Source organism: Dromiciops gliroides, chromosome 1 (assembly GCF_019393635.1).
Source record: "Dromiciops gliroides isolate mDroGli1 chromosome 1, mDroGli1.pri, whole genome shotgun sequence".
In the NCBI taxonomy this organism is placed as follows: Eukaryota; Metazoa; Chordata; class Mammalia; order Microbiotheria; family Microbiotheriidae; genus Dromiciops; species Dromiciops gliroides.
Genome location: NC_057861.1, coordinates 219,254,155 through 219,269,573, shown reverse-complemented (window position 1 = coordinate 219,269,573; position 15,419 = coordinate 219,254,155). Strand labels below are relative to the sequence as shown.

The 15,419-nt window shown below is 37.4% G+C and overlaps 1 protein-coding gene across 1 annotated transcript in view; it reads left to right on the top strand.

Moving 5' to 3' along the window:
* CEP192 (centrosomal protein 192) overlaps window positions 1-13,688 on the top strand; it is a 153,295-nt gene extending 139,607 nt beyond the window's left edge. The window contains exons 43-45 of the mRNA XM_043978257.1: window positions 2,070-2,196; window positions 2,879-2,937; window positions 13,168-13,688. Of these exons, the coding sequence (XP_043834192.1) occupies window positions 2,070-2,196; window positions 2,879-2,937; window positions 13,168-13,306 (325 nt within the window). The 3' untranslated portion in view covers window positions 13,307-13,688. The remainder of the gene's footprint in view (window positions 1-2,069; window positions 2,197-2,878; window positions 2,938-13,167) is intronic.
* The last annotated feature ends 1,731 nt before the right edge of the window (window positions 13,689-15,419 follow it).

Below are 15,419 nucleotides of genomic sequence, written 5' to 3'. Positions count from 1 at the left end.
AGACCTTAGGTGTAATGTTCAGAGCACTGTTAACTAATGGAAAAAAATGTTCTTTATTATCTTCTGTCAAAATACTTAGAATGACTTACTGGAAAAAAGTACTATGTTTAGCACTGTAGATTATAAAGAAGTATGAGGCATCATCCCAGGCCTGATGTCTAACTCACTCCCTTGTAGTAAGTTTGACACTTAGTAGATATATTAGTGCTTGGAGAGAATTTTAATGTAATATGATTTATTACTAGGAAATGGCTGGTTTATTAATCACTTTTTGAATTTAGCATAAATCTGTTCATTTCTTTTTTGTTACGAATATAAGCAGACAGACAGCCTTGAAATAGCTTTTACTGGGGCAGCTAGGTGGCTCAGTGGATAGAACACGGGCCCTGGAGTCAGGAGGACCTGAGTTCAAATCCGGCTTCAGACATTTAACACTTACTAGCTGTGTGACCCTGGGCAAGTCACTTAACCCCAATTGCCTCACTAAAATAAAAAAAAATAAAGAAATAGCTGTTACTGTGTGCCATTCTTTGTTACAAGGATGAAGAAGTAGAGAAATTCTATGAAGAACTTCAGTTATTTGAAAGATTTTGTCAACATAGACATTGATACTCATTGATTTTAATACAACTATAACTACAGGAGGATGGCATTAAATGTTTTGGAAAATATAGTTCAGAATTAAGAAATGACAGACCAAAGGCTTACTGACTTTTCAGAAACATTATGCATGTATATCATTGATTTCTTTGAAGAAACAAGTAGGAAAGCTATAGATATGATGATAATCAAACAGAGTTGTAGTAAATGAAGTTGACTTACTTTATGTGAAACTATTGGCTACTGAAGAAGCAATCATTTTATACTCGCCTATCACTGTGCAGTTTGATTATTATTAAAGCACAGGTCAAAATCCATACCATATGGGGAAAAAGAGTAAGGATGATAAGATGCAACACACAATTATAGTAACTTAAACATGACCTAGTTAAGCTTTAAACTCTGAATAATGGAAAATAAGTAAATAATGACTTCAACTCTTATTTACTATCTTAGGCAAGTTTGACACAGGCCAGTCACCAAAACATGATAAAAAGAGCTTACAAACCTTAAACAGTAAGAAAATTGAATATGTGATTGGTAAACCATGGGCTGATACAGTGTGGAGTGAACAGAATCAGAAAATCCATATATACAGCCACTGCAGTCATGTACATGAAAAGGAAACCAAACTATCCAATCATAATCTTTTATAATTCCATATTTCCCCATGTTTTATGTCATCAGCCATGTTCTTCATCCATATTTTGACTTCCAGTCCTTCCTCCATTATCTATTCACTGAATCTGCTTTCTTCCTTACCCAGTGTCAGTGTTAAGGTTGAACCATTTGAGCTCTACCTTATCCTCTACTCCAAGGATTTTTAACACTTCTTGTGTTTGGCAGCCTCATGAAGCTTATGGACCCCATCTTAATCAATTGATAAGCATTTATTAAGCACCTCCAATGTGTCAGGAACTGTATTAAGCTCTGAGAATACAAAGAGGCAAAAAAACCAGTCTCTGCTATCAAGGAATTCACAGTGTAATGAGAGGGACAACAAACAAATACAAATATGATATATACAGGATAAATCGGAGATAATCTCAGAGGCACTCCTTGTAGAAAGGAGAGCCTTAGAAATCATGAGAGGTGGGCAGCTAGGTAGCGCAGTGGATAGAGCACTGGCCCTGGATTCAGAAGGACCTGAGTTCAAATCCGGCTTCAGACACTTAACACTTACTAGCTATGTGACCCTGGGCAAGTCACTTAACCCCAATTGCCTCACCAAAAAAGAAAGAAATCATGAGAGGTGTTTGAAAGGTCATAGATGATAGGAGAAAGTTAGTGAACCATGTTCCCACTTGTTTCAATTTAGTCGTCATTTGCTAAAGTTTAATGCACCTGCTCCAAGCCATTTTTAACTTCTCCTAAAGGAAATCATTAAAATTAGCTTTTAAAAAATATAATTTGTATTTAAATTCCTATTAATTTTAAGTAGATAACTTAATCCCTATTTTCTAAACCAGGCAAATTGACTTGACTCAGCGAGGAGTTTATGCCCCACAAGATATTTACATATTTCTTCCAGCTAGAGTTGGAGAAACAAGAACTATAAAAGTCAATTTAAAGAATAATTCTTTCTCTACTCATTTGGTAAGTTTGACATCTTCCTGTGAATTTTGTATACCTATATAGCTATATAGGTAAATAATAGAGGGGGCAGCTAGGTGGCTCAGTGGATAAAGCACTGGCCCTGGATTCAGGAGGACCTGAGTTCAAATCCAGCCTCAGACACTTGACACTTACAAGCTGTGTGACCCTGGGCAAGTCACTGAACTTTCATTGCCCTGTCCCCCCACCCCCCCAAGAAAGATAGATATTTAAGTTTATAAGCTTTATACTTAAAGCCCCAAAATTGTATTTTTAAGATATTTCTTCACTTGGAGAAATTTTACTTATACACAGGCAGACCTTGGAACTTTATCTGAAAGTGACTGAATATATGCATTGGATTTCATTTTATTTCTTTGGTTTTTATCTTCTGTTCCCTTTATAATTTGTTTTCTTGCTGGTTACCATATTTTTCTGAGTAAAACTTGATCTATCTAAATTAGAGTAAACTCTTATATGAGTTTGGTTCATAGGATTTTGTTTTTTAAAAAACTGGTCTTCACTGCTAGTTCTGCCTGACAAAGCTTTTATTCTATATGATTGTATCTGAAACTACTGAAATAAAATTTTAGTTCATTAAATACATGGTTTATTTAAAATATGGTAGGGTACCTATTAAGTAGTTTGCATGCTGTTATAAAAAGTGTTTCATTTTAAATTCCAGCTGAAATTTTTAAGTCCCAGAGAGCCTTTCTACATCAAGCATTCAAAATATTCTTTGAGGTGAGTTAAATAGAAACAAAAAGGTTTTTAAATTAAGAGCTTTTTTATGTGAATATTTGTAAGGTTCTAGTAGTTTGATACTACTATAAGGCTTTGTAGTTTTGTCTGTCACTAACACATTATCTTTTCAACTTCAGAATCTTCTAGGTGTGTTATTTGCACAAACTTTTATCTCAAACTATATCAGAGACTAGGGCATCACAGTTGTAAATAAAATAGGGCCTGGTATTTTCTCAATATCCAAAAACACTGAAGAAAATGTATACTTTGATTTTCCCAAAAGGATTAGAGAATAATATTGTTCATTTACATATTTTTATTTATTTCCTTCAACTCTCTTTGAAATATGGCATGCTGAAATTTACATTTTGTCCCATTTTTGACTTTTGAGTTCTTGCTTTAATTATAGCAATGTAATAATTATTTTGGAGTAAAACAGATTTTAATTGTCATTAAAAAGAATTCCCTCCCCTAGAATTTTATTAGAAAGCTCTGTGCTACTTATTTTGCCATCTGGTTTTTATGTTCTCCAATCAACATTGTATAGTTTTTATAGCTGGATGCTTAATCTTTTTTCAGCTTGTCGGGCATACTTTATGTGATTCCCCTTTTCTTTCCTTGGATATTAAATCAGTTCTGCATTTGGCTAACCTAGGAGTGGGTTAACTATAAGAGAAGGCTAGCACTGGCTGCTAAGTATGGTTTTTTATATTTTTTAATACAATAAAACTTTATTTAAAAGTTCAGAGCTGAACAAAAACATAGCTCCACCAGCTTTGGTTATAGTTTGCCTGTCTTTTGTTTAGTTGCTTAAAATTAAGTTCCAAAGTACAGAACTGAGTCACTGCTGAAGTGTTATAAATTCAACACATATATCATTAAATATAATTTTTCTCAGTATAAAGAAGTATTGTAACTTTTCTTTAGAACTCCATTTTCATCAGACCATTTGGCTATGTAAGTATATCACTACTGTAGCAGGAAGTGTTATATGTGAATGTATTTTATTTACATAACTGGCAACTGTCTGTCCTTCATTAAATTAGAACTGTATGGCTGAATCATAATGGCTAATGGCTACTACTATGACTTTATCCTCTGTCTCTTATAACGATTAATTAGAATAGTAGGTACTGCTGGTAGAGACTTAGGACACTTCTCAAGCAAATGTAAAGATTCCATAAAATATGGCGGCATATAATAGCCACTGAGTTAGTTGATTCCTTATAGTACTTACCAGGAAGTCACAAAAGCTTTATATTGTCATAAGTAATTACAATATAATATAATTGTAGTAAAGTAATATAGACCTTTTGTACATAGAGTAGATATTGATTACTAAATTGCAGAATGTCTTCATCAGGTAGAGAGGTACAAAAACCTTTTAACTCTACAAATATTTTAATACACAGATGATGGCCCTCTTCAAGATAACTGAATATATGGGACATTTGTTACATATGAAATATTTCTATAAATACTAAAATGTATGATTACATTGATGAAGTAGATAACTTAGAAGATCAAATGCATCCCACATCTATCACAAATGTTTAATTAGAAACTAAGGATAGTTGAGAACTTAGCATATACCTATATACCTGGGGTTATATAAAAATTTCTTGGGCAAAAAGGGAAAAAGGTATAAGAAGGTCTGGCCTAGAGCAACTAACCCTAACTACCCTTTTTTATAAGAGTGAGAGAGGGGAATCATGACCCATTTGTAAATGATCTGTTGCCATTATTGAGGAAAAGTGTTACGTGTTTATCCTACTTTCATCAGCGGTATCCTTTTCATCAAAAAATAGTTTAGGAATAGTGATAACACAGTGCTTAGATTTTAGTTTTGTATATTTCAAGTTGAACTAGCAGCTCATCCTTCTGAAATACTCTTGGTGTCCTGGGAAGTCAACTATCTTGTTCTTCATTTTCCTGATGTTTAGCTTTTGATTTTCCATTTTATGATATAGATAGCCCTAGGAAATACTTTTTAAAATTTCAGGTTAATACTTTTCAAAATTATCAGATAAGATTTGTTAATTCTTTTTTTAATATTTTCTTTTTCTAATTATATGTAAAGACAATTTTTAACATTCATTTTTACAAAATTTTGGGTTCGATTTTTTTTTTTTGGCCTCCCCTCTTCCTAAAATGTTAAGAAATTTCATATAGGTTATTTATGTGCAGTTGTGTCAAACATATTTCCATATTAGTCATTTTGTGAAAGAAGGACCAAAAGGGAAAAAAATGAAGTGAAAATAGTATATTTTTATCTGCATTCTGAAGTGCATCAGTTCTTTCTCTGAATGTGGATCTCATTGTTCATCCTAAGTCCTTTGTAATTAGCTTGGATCATTGTATTGCTAAGGAGAGCTATGTGATTCATAGTTGATCATCACACAGTGTTGCTGTTACTGCCTATAGTGTTCTGGTTTTGCTCATTTCACTTTGCATCAGTTCATATGTTTTTCCAGGTTTTTCTGAAATTTGCTTGCTTGTTATTTCTACTTGCACAATAGTGTTTCATTACATTCATGTATCAGAGCTTGTTCATCCATTCTCCAATCCATTCTCCATGTGCTAAACTGGCAGACATCTCTTTAAGATATATAAGTAATAAACATTTGAAAATGTTATATTCACATTCAAATGGAAGTATAAAAACAACTTTCAAAGTCAAGGGATGACAAATTATTCATTTCTCTCCCTCCATTGATTACCTAGAGTTTACGTGTGTGTGTGTGTGTGTGTGTGTGTGTGTGTGTTAATGGCAACAGAGCCAAGATAGTGAAGTAGCAAGAAAAATTACAGTGAGGTTCTCCCACTAAAAAATTCCTTCAGACATATCTAGAAAACTCACTAGATTTGATTTTTTTTAGTCCAGGTTGGTATAGAGAAACAGAAGTCGGCTGACATTGGGGATAGGATTAGACTAGGATTGTCCTGGTCAGAACACTTTAGCACCCAGGGAGAACCTGTGCACCACAATAGTGGGAGATCTCAGGGGCAGCTAGGTGGCACAGTGGATAAAAGCACTGGCCCTTGATTCAGGAGGATCTGAGTGCAAACGTGGCCTCAGACACTTGATACTTACTATCTGTGTGACCCTGGGCAAGTCACTTAACCCTCATTGTCCCACCCCCACCCTACCCCCCAAATAGTTGGAGATCTCAGGGAGCTTTGACCGTGTACATGTAAGTTGTGGGAACAGGTTCCAACCTGTACCTTTGTCATTCACAGACCAGTTCTGGTTGATCCAGTGTGGACTGAGAAAGAGTCACCCAGGGATGGCATTTTAGGGCAAAGGGGAGGGGTCATAGGCCCAAGGTTCTATACTGAATAGAGAAACATGGTAAGAAGCAAGCTATAGCAATATGGTTTGGACTTCAGGAAAACAGCAGAGTTTCAATGCCAAATTCTAAGCATAGTCTGTCTGAATCCTACAGAAGAATAACCAATTGCAAAATCCCATGCCAACAGGAAGTTTCCATTTGTACCACTCTGAAACAGTAGCACTTTATTCTGTGGTGGTTCAGACCTAAACCTAGGTCAGCAACTTGCAGAGCTTAGATGAGGGGAGAGAGGGGAGCAGATAACTGAAACAGATGAATTTTAGAGCACTACTAGTTTGCAAATCTCCAGACTGAATTATTCCTGAGATAGTTAAACAATGTAAACACTCAATAACCCAAACAACAGGACCAAGTCCAGACTTCTAGAAGTGCACAGAGCCCAGCCCTAATATTAAATTGGAAATTGGGAAGAGGGCTGGATGATCGTGCAAACATAAGGGAAAAAAATATACCATATAAGAAAGATGGTTATGTTTGCAGGGAAACATTCAAAACAAACCTAAAAGAAAAGAATAACTCAAATATCTACAAGCAAAACCTCAAAAAAACCCAAACAAACAAAAAAACCAGGTTGGGCCCAAATCAAACTAGAATAACTAGGAGAGATGAAGCAAGAGTTTAAAACATTTTTATAAATGAAATGGAAGTGCTAAAAGGGGGAAAAATGGAAAAAAGATGAGAATATTGAGAGCTGGACAAGATATTAACAACTTGGCATAAAAGGTACCAGACCATGCCCAAACAAGAAACTACCTGAAAATTAGAATGGAAAACAGAAATCCTTTAGACATCAAGAAATACTAAAACAATGATAAAAGACTGAAAGAAACAAACTAAGTGTAAGGTACCACAGCAAAAAAAAGCTGACCTGGAAAAAAAAGATAGAAGACAAAAGAAATCTTTAGATCTCTGAATATCACGACCAAATAAAACGAGCCTAGACTTTATATTTCAGAAACTTTTGGGGGGAGGGGCAGGGCAATGAGGGTTAAGTGACTTGCCCAGGGTCACACAGCTAGTAAGTGGCAAGTGTCTGAGGCTGGATTTGGACTCGGGTCCTCCTGAATCCAAGGCCAACACTTTATCCACTGTGCTACCTAGCTGCACCCTATTTCAAAAACTTTTAAAAGAAAAGTGCTTCCCTAATGAATAGTGACACAAAAATTCTAAATAAAATACCAACAAAGATATTACAGCGATATATCACAAGGATCATACAGTATGACCAGGTGGGATTTGTGCCAGGAATGCATTGCTGGTTCAATATCAGGAAATTTTTCAATATAATTGACCATCTCAATAACAAAACGAATAGAAGTCATATTATTATCTCAATAGATGCAGAAAAAGCCTTTAACAAAATATAGCACCCTGTCCCATTAAAAACACCAGAGAGCATAGGAATAAATGGAGCTTACCTTAAAATGGTAAGTAACATTTATCTAAAACCATCAGCAGGCATTATCTGAAATGTTGATGTTAGATGCCTTCCCAGTAAGATAATGGATGTGAGCAAGGATGCCTTCAAATTACACCAAATTCTTATGGGTAGTAAAATATTGAACTCATGTAGAAAAGTGGCAAAAATCGGGGCAGCTATGGCCAAGATGGCGGAGGAGAGGCTGTGACTCCCACAAGCTCCAGATAAACCCGTCCATTCACGCCCCAATAATGCGGTAAAAATCAAAACCCAGAACAGCCTAATGCACATAAGAACAGAGTGAGACTGTTTCTCCGCAAAAGAGGGCGATTCTGATCACCTACTGATCAGGCTGAACAGCTCAGCGCGCGGTCCAGACCCAGCCAGGGACAATGCTTCCAACACGTCAGAGTCTTCAGCACCAGCAGCTTCTGAGGCTCTGATCACGGACTGGTGAGGGGGTTTGGAGGTAGGCCGGGGTGAAGTGGAGGCAGTATCTGCTGGAGTTGGGGCAAAGCGCCCTGGGTCTGAACCAGTGGGCTGAATCGAGTGGTGGTGGCCCAGTGGGGGAGGGGTAAAAGCACGCCAAGCTTCCGACCATAGAGAATCAGAGTTCAATCAGACTTCTGTTTCCGGGTCAAAGAGAAAGCGGCTGTGATTACTCACAAGCCAGGCAGGCTGAGAAGAAGCCCAATCACCCCCTGGGCCACGCTGTAGCACGAACGGTGTGTCCGGGAAGCAGCGCTACACTTTAAGGAGTAAAAAGCCAAGAAACAGTAAGCCAGAATGAGTAGGCAGAGAAAGCAGAAGACCATCGAAAACTTCTTTGGGGGAAAGGTAGACCACAATACATCCTCAGAAGAAGAAGATAATAATAGGATCAAAGCTCCAACATCCAAAGCTTCCAAGAAAAATATGAACTGGTCTCAGGCCATGGAAGCTTTCAGAAGGGACTTTGAAGAGAAAGTAGGAGAGATAGAACGAAGATGTAGAGAAAGAGAGGAAGGAATGGGAAGAGAAATGAGAGCAATGCAGGAGAGTCATGAGAAAAAAGTCAACAGTTTGAAAAGCCAAATGGAAAAGGAGATTAAAAAACTGTCTGCTGAAAATAATTGCCTAAGAATTAGGATTGAACAAATGGAAGCTAGTGAGCTTATGAGAAACCAAGACACAGTAAAGCAAATCCAATTGAATGAAAAAATAGAAGGCAATGTGAAATATCTCCTTGGAAAAACAGCTGACCTAGAAAATAAATCTAGGAGAGATAATTTGAAAATCATTGGACTACCTGAAAACCATGACCAAAACAAGAGTTTAGACACCATCCTCCAAGAGATTGTGAGGGAAAATTGCCCTGATATTCTTGAAGCAGAAGCTAAAATAGAAATTGAAAGAATCCACCGATCACCTCCTGAAAGAGATCCCAAAAGGAAAACCTCCAGGAATATTATAGCCAAATTCCAGAACTCCCAGGTCAAGGAGAAAATATTGCAAGCAGCTAGAAAAAAGGAATTTAAATACTGTGGAGCTCCAATAAGGATAAAGCAAGATCTAGCAGCTTCTACATTAAAGGACCGGAGGGCATGGAATATGATATTCCAGAGGGCAAAGGAACTGGGACGACAGCCAAAAATCATGTACCCAGCAAAACTAAGCATCCTCTTTCAGAGGCAAACATGGAACTTCAAGGAGAAAGAAGACTTTCAGGCATTTGTTATGAAAAGACCTGAACTGAATAGAAAATTTGACTTTCAAATACAACACCCTGGAGAAGCATAAAAAGATAAACAGGAAAAAGACTTCATGAGGGATATTAAAAGATCAAACTGTTAACATTCCTATATGGGAAGATAATACAGAGGACACAGGTCTGAACTGAATATGAAGGGAAGTTATGTTTTGTTCTTTGTGGGGTGTCTTATGTATGGGGCCGGATTTGGGCTTGGGGCCTCCTGGGTCCAGGGCTGGTGCATTGTCCACTGTGCCACCTAACTAACCCATAATGACATCCTTAAAATAGGGTTGAGGTGTAGGAGAAATAGACTGGGGGAGGGGGAAGGGGAGAGATGGTCTGGGGAGAGGTTATTCATATGAAGGAAACAAGAAAAAAGCTTATGGAGGGGAGGGGAAGAGGGGGAAGGAATTGGGGAGTGATTGAACCTTAATATCATCAGAACTGACTCAAAGAAGGACTAACATACATACTCAAGTGGGTATAGTAATATATTTTGCCCTGATGGAGGGGAGGGAGATAAGGGGGAGGGGGAGGGGAAGGAGGGAAGGGCAGATTCTAGGAGAGAGTAGTAAAAAGCAAAATACTTTCAAGGAAGGTGAAGACGTTCTGCATAACGGCACAAGTATGGAATATTGAATTGCTTGATTTCATAGGGAGGGTTGAGGAGAGAGGGAGGAAGAAAATTTGGAACATAGAATTAGCTCAAAGACCTTAAACTCATCAGAGTTGGCTCATGGAGGGAATAACATTCACACCCAGTTGGGAGGAGTAATCTATTTAACCTTACAGGAAAGTATGAGGGGAAGAGGATAAGGAAGGAAGGGTGGAAAAAAAGGGAGTGTAGAGTAGGGGAGGGGACAGTCAGAAGTAAAATACTTTTGAGGAGGAATAGTTTAAAAGACGACGGAAAATAGAGTAAATATCATGGGAAGGGGATAGGATGGAGGGAAATAGTTATGATGACTTTGCTGGGCTAATATGAAGAAAATTCTTTGTCAAGTTTAAGGTACATTATTTAGGGTATGATGAACAGGATACTATTAGAAAAACATGGAAAGACCTACATGAACTGAAGCAGAGTGAAATGCACTGTATACAAAATAACAGCAATAGTGTAAAATGATCTGCTGGGAAGCATGTGGTTATTTTCAGCAAGGCAATGGTCCAATATAACCCTGAAGAACTATGAAAATGGCAACCCATCTACAGAGAAAGAAGTGATAGTATCTGAAATAGTTGGAAACACATTTTTTTTCTTTTCTCTCTTTTTTTTTCTTTTTTGGTGAGGCAATTGGGGTTGGATGGCTTGCCCGGGGTCATGTGGCTGGTGGGTGTTGGGTGTGTGGGGCCGGATTTGGACTCGGGTGCTCCTGGTTCCAGGGCCGGTGCTCTGTCCGCTGCGCCACCTAGCTGCCCCTGGAAACACATTTTTTAAAAAAATGTTTTTTCTCTTTGACAATTCCTCAGTCTGAAGTTTTGGGAGTTTTTTGGCTGTTTTTTCCTCACAACCTAGCTAATGTGGGAATGTTTTCCATGACTACTCATGTATAATTTATTTTGAAATGCTTGAGTTCTAGTGGGTGGGGGTGGGAATAGAGGAGGAAGAGAAGTTGGAACAATTTTTTTTTAAAATTGATGTTAAAATTTGTTTTTACATATATTTTGGAAAATAAAATTCTATTCTTAAAAAAAAAAAAATCGGGGCAGCTAGGTGGCACAGTGGAAAGAGCATCGGCCCTGGAGTCAGGAGTACCTGAGTTCAAATCCGGCCTCAGACACTTAACACTTACTAGCTGTGTGACCCTGGGCAAGTCACTTAACCCCAATTGCCTCACTAAAAAAAAAAAAAAAAAGAAAGTGGCAAAAATCTACTTTGATATTCTGTTTATTTATTTTTAGACGTTTATTCCTATGTGCCAGGCACTGTGCTAAACTCTGGGATTACAAAGAAAGACAAAAGACAGTCCTTGCTCTCAAGGAGCTCACAGTCTATTGGGGGAAACAACATGCAAGCAACTGTGCAGGATAAAATGGAGATATAATAAACAGAAGGGAGGTATTAGCATTAAGGAAGACCAGAAAAGACTTCCTGTAGAAAGTGGGGTTTTAGCTGGAACCTGAAGCTAGGAAGCTTTTTCACTAATTCAGACATGAGATGAGGAAGTCCAGCAACAAGGTGGTATCAGTGTCAAAGGAGAGAGGAAGATGTACATGAGATGTTACAAAGGTAAAAATGACAGGACTTGGCAACAGATTGGATAAAGTCGGGGGGGGGGCAGGGGAAGAAGAGGGAAGGTGAGTATTTTGTTAAGTACACACTTTATAGAAACATAAATGAAGCAATCTGTAAACTGACCTGAGTTGTCGTTGAGATGACTGGATACAGACCTTTGAAGGCAGTGTTAACTTTTTTGAAGTCTCTTGGGAGCTTTTTTTAAAAAAGCCATTAAAATACTAAGTATTTTGCATGAATTTCAGAAACATAACAATGCATTATTTTTCTCACTAAAAACTCTGGTAGAACTTTTCACATTTGTGATCACTAAATTTTAAAATTTAGAGAAGAAAAGAGACTAATAGAATATAGGCTTCATGAGAGCAGGGACTTCTGACAGTTTTTTGTTATGCTCCTGGTACCTAGTCTTAATCAATACAGAGATAGAATGGAGTCAGTTCAACAAATTCAATTCAGTCCCTCTGAGCATAGACTAAAATGAGAACTCTTCAGGTAGGAAAGTTTAAGGAAAAGAGGACATAGTTAAAGTCTGTAAAGTCATTAAACAACTGATACTGTAGTTAGAAATAATCATTTCTCTGATCACCACCCTTTTGGTGCTGAACTTTTCTGAACTAGGCTGATCCTTTAAGGACAGATTTGCATTCTCTCTGAGGGACCCAAAACTTGAACCCAAGCTCAGAGTTTTTCTGGCTTATCATAAGAGCTGCTAAAGCTTAAGCTTCCCTTTGAAAATCCAAAGTCACTTCCAAACTAGAAATTGAGAATTGGGCCTTAGTGGAGCATTATTTTATGCAGGGGTAATTGTACCATATATTTTTGTGAATGTTATATAGTTTATAGTATAATTGCACATGTCTAAAAATTAATTGAATCATAAGAACTTATAGCCAAAAAGGTACCTTAAAGCTGTCTATTCCAGATCCTTTATTTTACAGATGAGTAAATTGAGTCCCAAAGGAGTCATGTGACTTGCCCAAGGTTACACAACTAGTTGTTGGCAGAGCTGGAAATAGACAGGTCTTTTAATTCCTAGTTCATTCATCTTTTTTACTTTTCACAGGATGCTGCAACTTTATTAAGTTCAAGATATTAAGATGTCATTTGGGGATAGCATCATTTAAGGTTGACTTCCGGCAGGTTGCTACTTGCTTTAAGAAATATAGCATATACCTGTATTTGCCATCAGGCAAACCTATTTTCCTAACTTATTCAGAAGCCTAGAACATCAATACTTCACTCTAGAAATAAATGTTTTTTAGAGATTCTTACCCTTCAGCCCATATATTGTTATAAATATTTCAGTTATATGCTTGATTACTCAGCGCCAGTTGCGCATTATCAAAAGATACTTGAAACACTGTTGGTAAAGTATGAAATGATGGCATTAAAGAGCGCATGTTTTCCTTAGATTATTATTGTAAACCTAGTGGATGGTTCATGTAATTATAATTATGCTACTAACATTTCCTTTTCTCTGATACAGAGCTCAGCATTATGTCAACATGCCAGTCCAATTCAAACCAAAGTCAGCAGGAAAATTCGAAGGTCTCTTAGTGATTCAAACAGATGAAGGCAAAAGTGTTGGTATTCGACTGGTTGGTGAAGCTCTTGAAAACGTTTAACTGGAAAGCAGCTTGTGTAAAATAAATTGTTATAATAGCTTCCTCTTTTTTCTATGCCAAAATAATGCTTTTGTAAATGTTTTGTATTATAAATTGAGCTATGTTTAACAATTCTGTTTCTGCTCTAATATTGAAGACTACTGAAATATCATGTTTCTCTTACATTATTGCACGTATTTTTACAAAGGAGGAAAATGTTCTATTTTTACATGATTATTATTTGCCAATAAAGATGTATTTATTTTAATGCACTGTATTCAGAAGTAAACAGTTTTTAGTGAGCTTGGCTGCAAAGGTCAATTACTGTGTTGCTATGTATTGCACCTTAATTTTGTTAAATCCCTGAACCTTTTTTTTTCTTGCTCTTTAACATAGTCTTCCCTTTTCCCCTGTCACATACCTCTTGTAGAAGAATCACTATTTTTCTTAATGCACAGTGTTAGTAAAGGAGGATACTCTTTTTTTTTTCTCTTCTTTTTTTAAAATTTTTTTTGGTGAGGCAGTTGGGGTTAAGTGACTTGCCCAGGGTCACACAGCTAGTAAGTGTTAAGTGTCTGAGGCCGGATTTGAACTCAGGTCCTTCTGAATCCAGGGCTGGTGCTCTATCCACCGCACCACCTAGCTGCCCCCCAGGAGGATACTTTTTCAAAGCTGTTGTTTTTCAGTTCCTTCCAACCAGTATTTATTAAGCACATAGTAGGTGCCAAGTACTTTGCTAGGCCCAGGAATTACAAAAACAAAACAATCCTTGTCAGTGAGGGGTTTAGGTTGGGGGTGGGTTAGGAAGGAAAACCATGTATAGAGAAAATTAAATACAAAAAATGTACAAATTATTTTGAAGGGGAGGGCACATTTCTATGGAAAATGATTTAACTTGAACTAGAGGGCATGGTGGAAGGGCACTGAGAGTGGCAGGGGGTTAGAGGTAGATAGGATTGACATGGGTATATATGGGGAAAGTGTGGAATTTGGTGATGGAAGGGAGCTTTGACTTAGCATTCCCTTCAAAGAAGTAATGGTTTGTGGACTTGATTATTAGGTGTGGAGAGTTGGGAGGGTGGGTTGAGTATCATCGGGCATTATCTACCAGATAATCAAGGCAGAGATCAGAATCCTGGGATCTGGCTGGTTATAGAAGGATGGGACTTGTTACTAACCCTCCAGTCACTTCTAATTCTCTTCTCAAGCAAATGCCTACATTGTTGTAACAGATAATAGGTCAAATTTGACCATTTTTTTTTTTTTTTGTCATGAGGAGTGGAGAAACAGGAACATACAGTGGGAAATAGAAATATCATTATGGAAGTAAAAAACTTAGCAGAATGATACTGTATGGAGTAGATTGAATACTCCACGAATAAGAAATCTTGTATTGAAACAGTACCATGGTGATGAGTTTTGGAAGTAGGTGAGCACACTTTACTTTTGCTTTGAACAGTTGTTACTAGTTACTTTGACCTAACAGCAACAAAAATCTCTGAACCCCAGTGAATGTTACATGAGGTTTTTACAATATTTTGTGCATGATATAGTGGAAATAATATTGATTTATAAGTCATACGTTCCAGATCTGAGTACCAGGTTTTAGCTATGTGACCTTGGGGAAGTAAACTGAATTTGCTAAACGTGTCTTCCACCACATGAGGAATGGAGATGTAAGGGGCTAAAATTCTAGCTAGTCTGCCTAAAATATCTAATGAGTGGTTGCCAATAAATTATAAGCTTTAGCAAGAGTTAGACTTGTAAGCATTTATTAAGGAGAATAAGAATTTGGTGAAGAGAGAGAGAGAAAGAGGCCTAAATTCAGCTGTCTATCTCAGGGAGCCAATGTCTCCTGCTCCGTTCTCCATGAGAGTCCTGACAAAAGAGCCAGAACCACCCCTTCTTCATCCCACAAGCCTCCTGTGAAACTGGGAACATCCTGTCCACATGCACACATAGCTCCAAGCTAATTGGCTGGTAGCTTTGATAGACGGTACCCATGAGCAAATGTCACTTCCTTATGCCAAAGAAAAGCTGCATGACTTGCCCTCAGACACCTTCTCTTCATGGCGGAGCTTTCCTACAGTTACTCTCCAGCAGGTGGCATCACTCAGATCATTACAGAGACAAC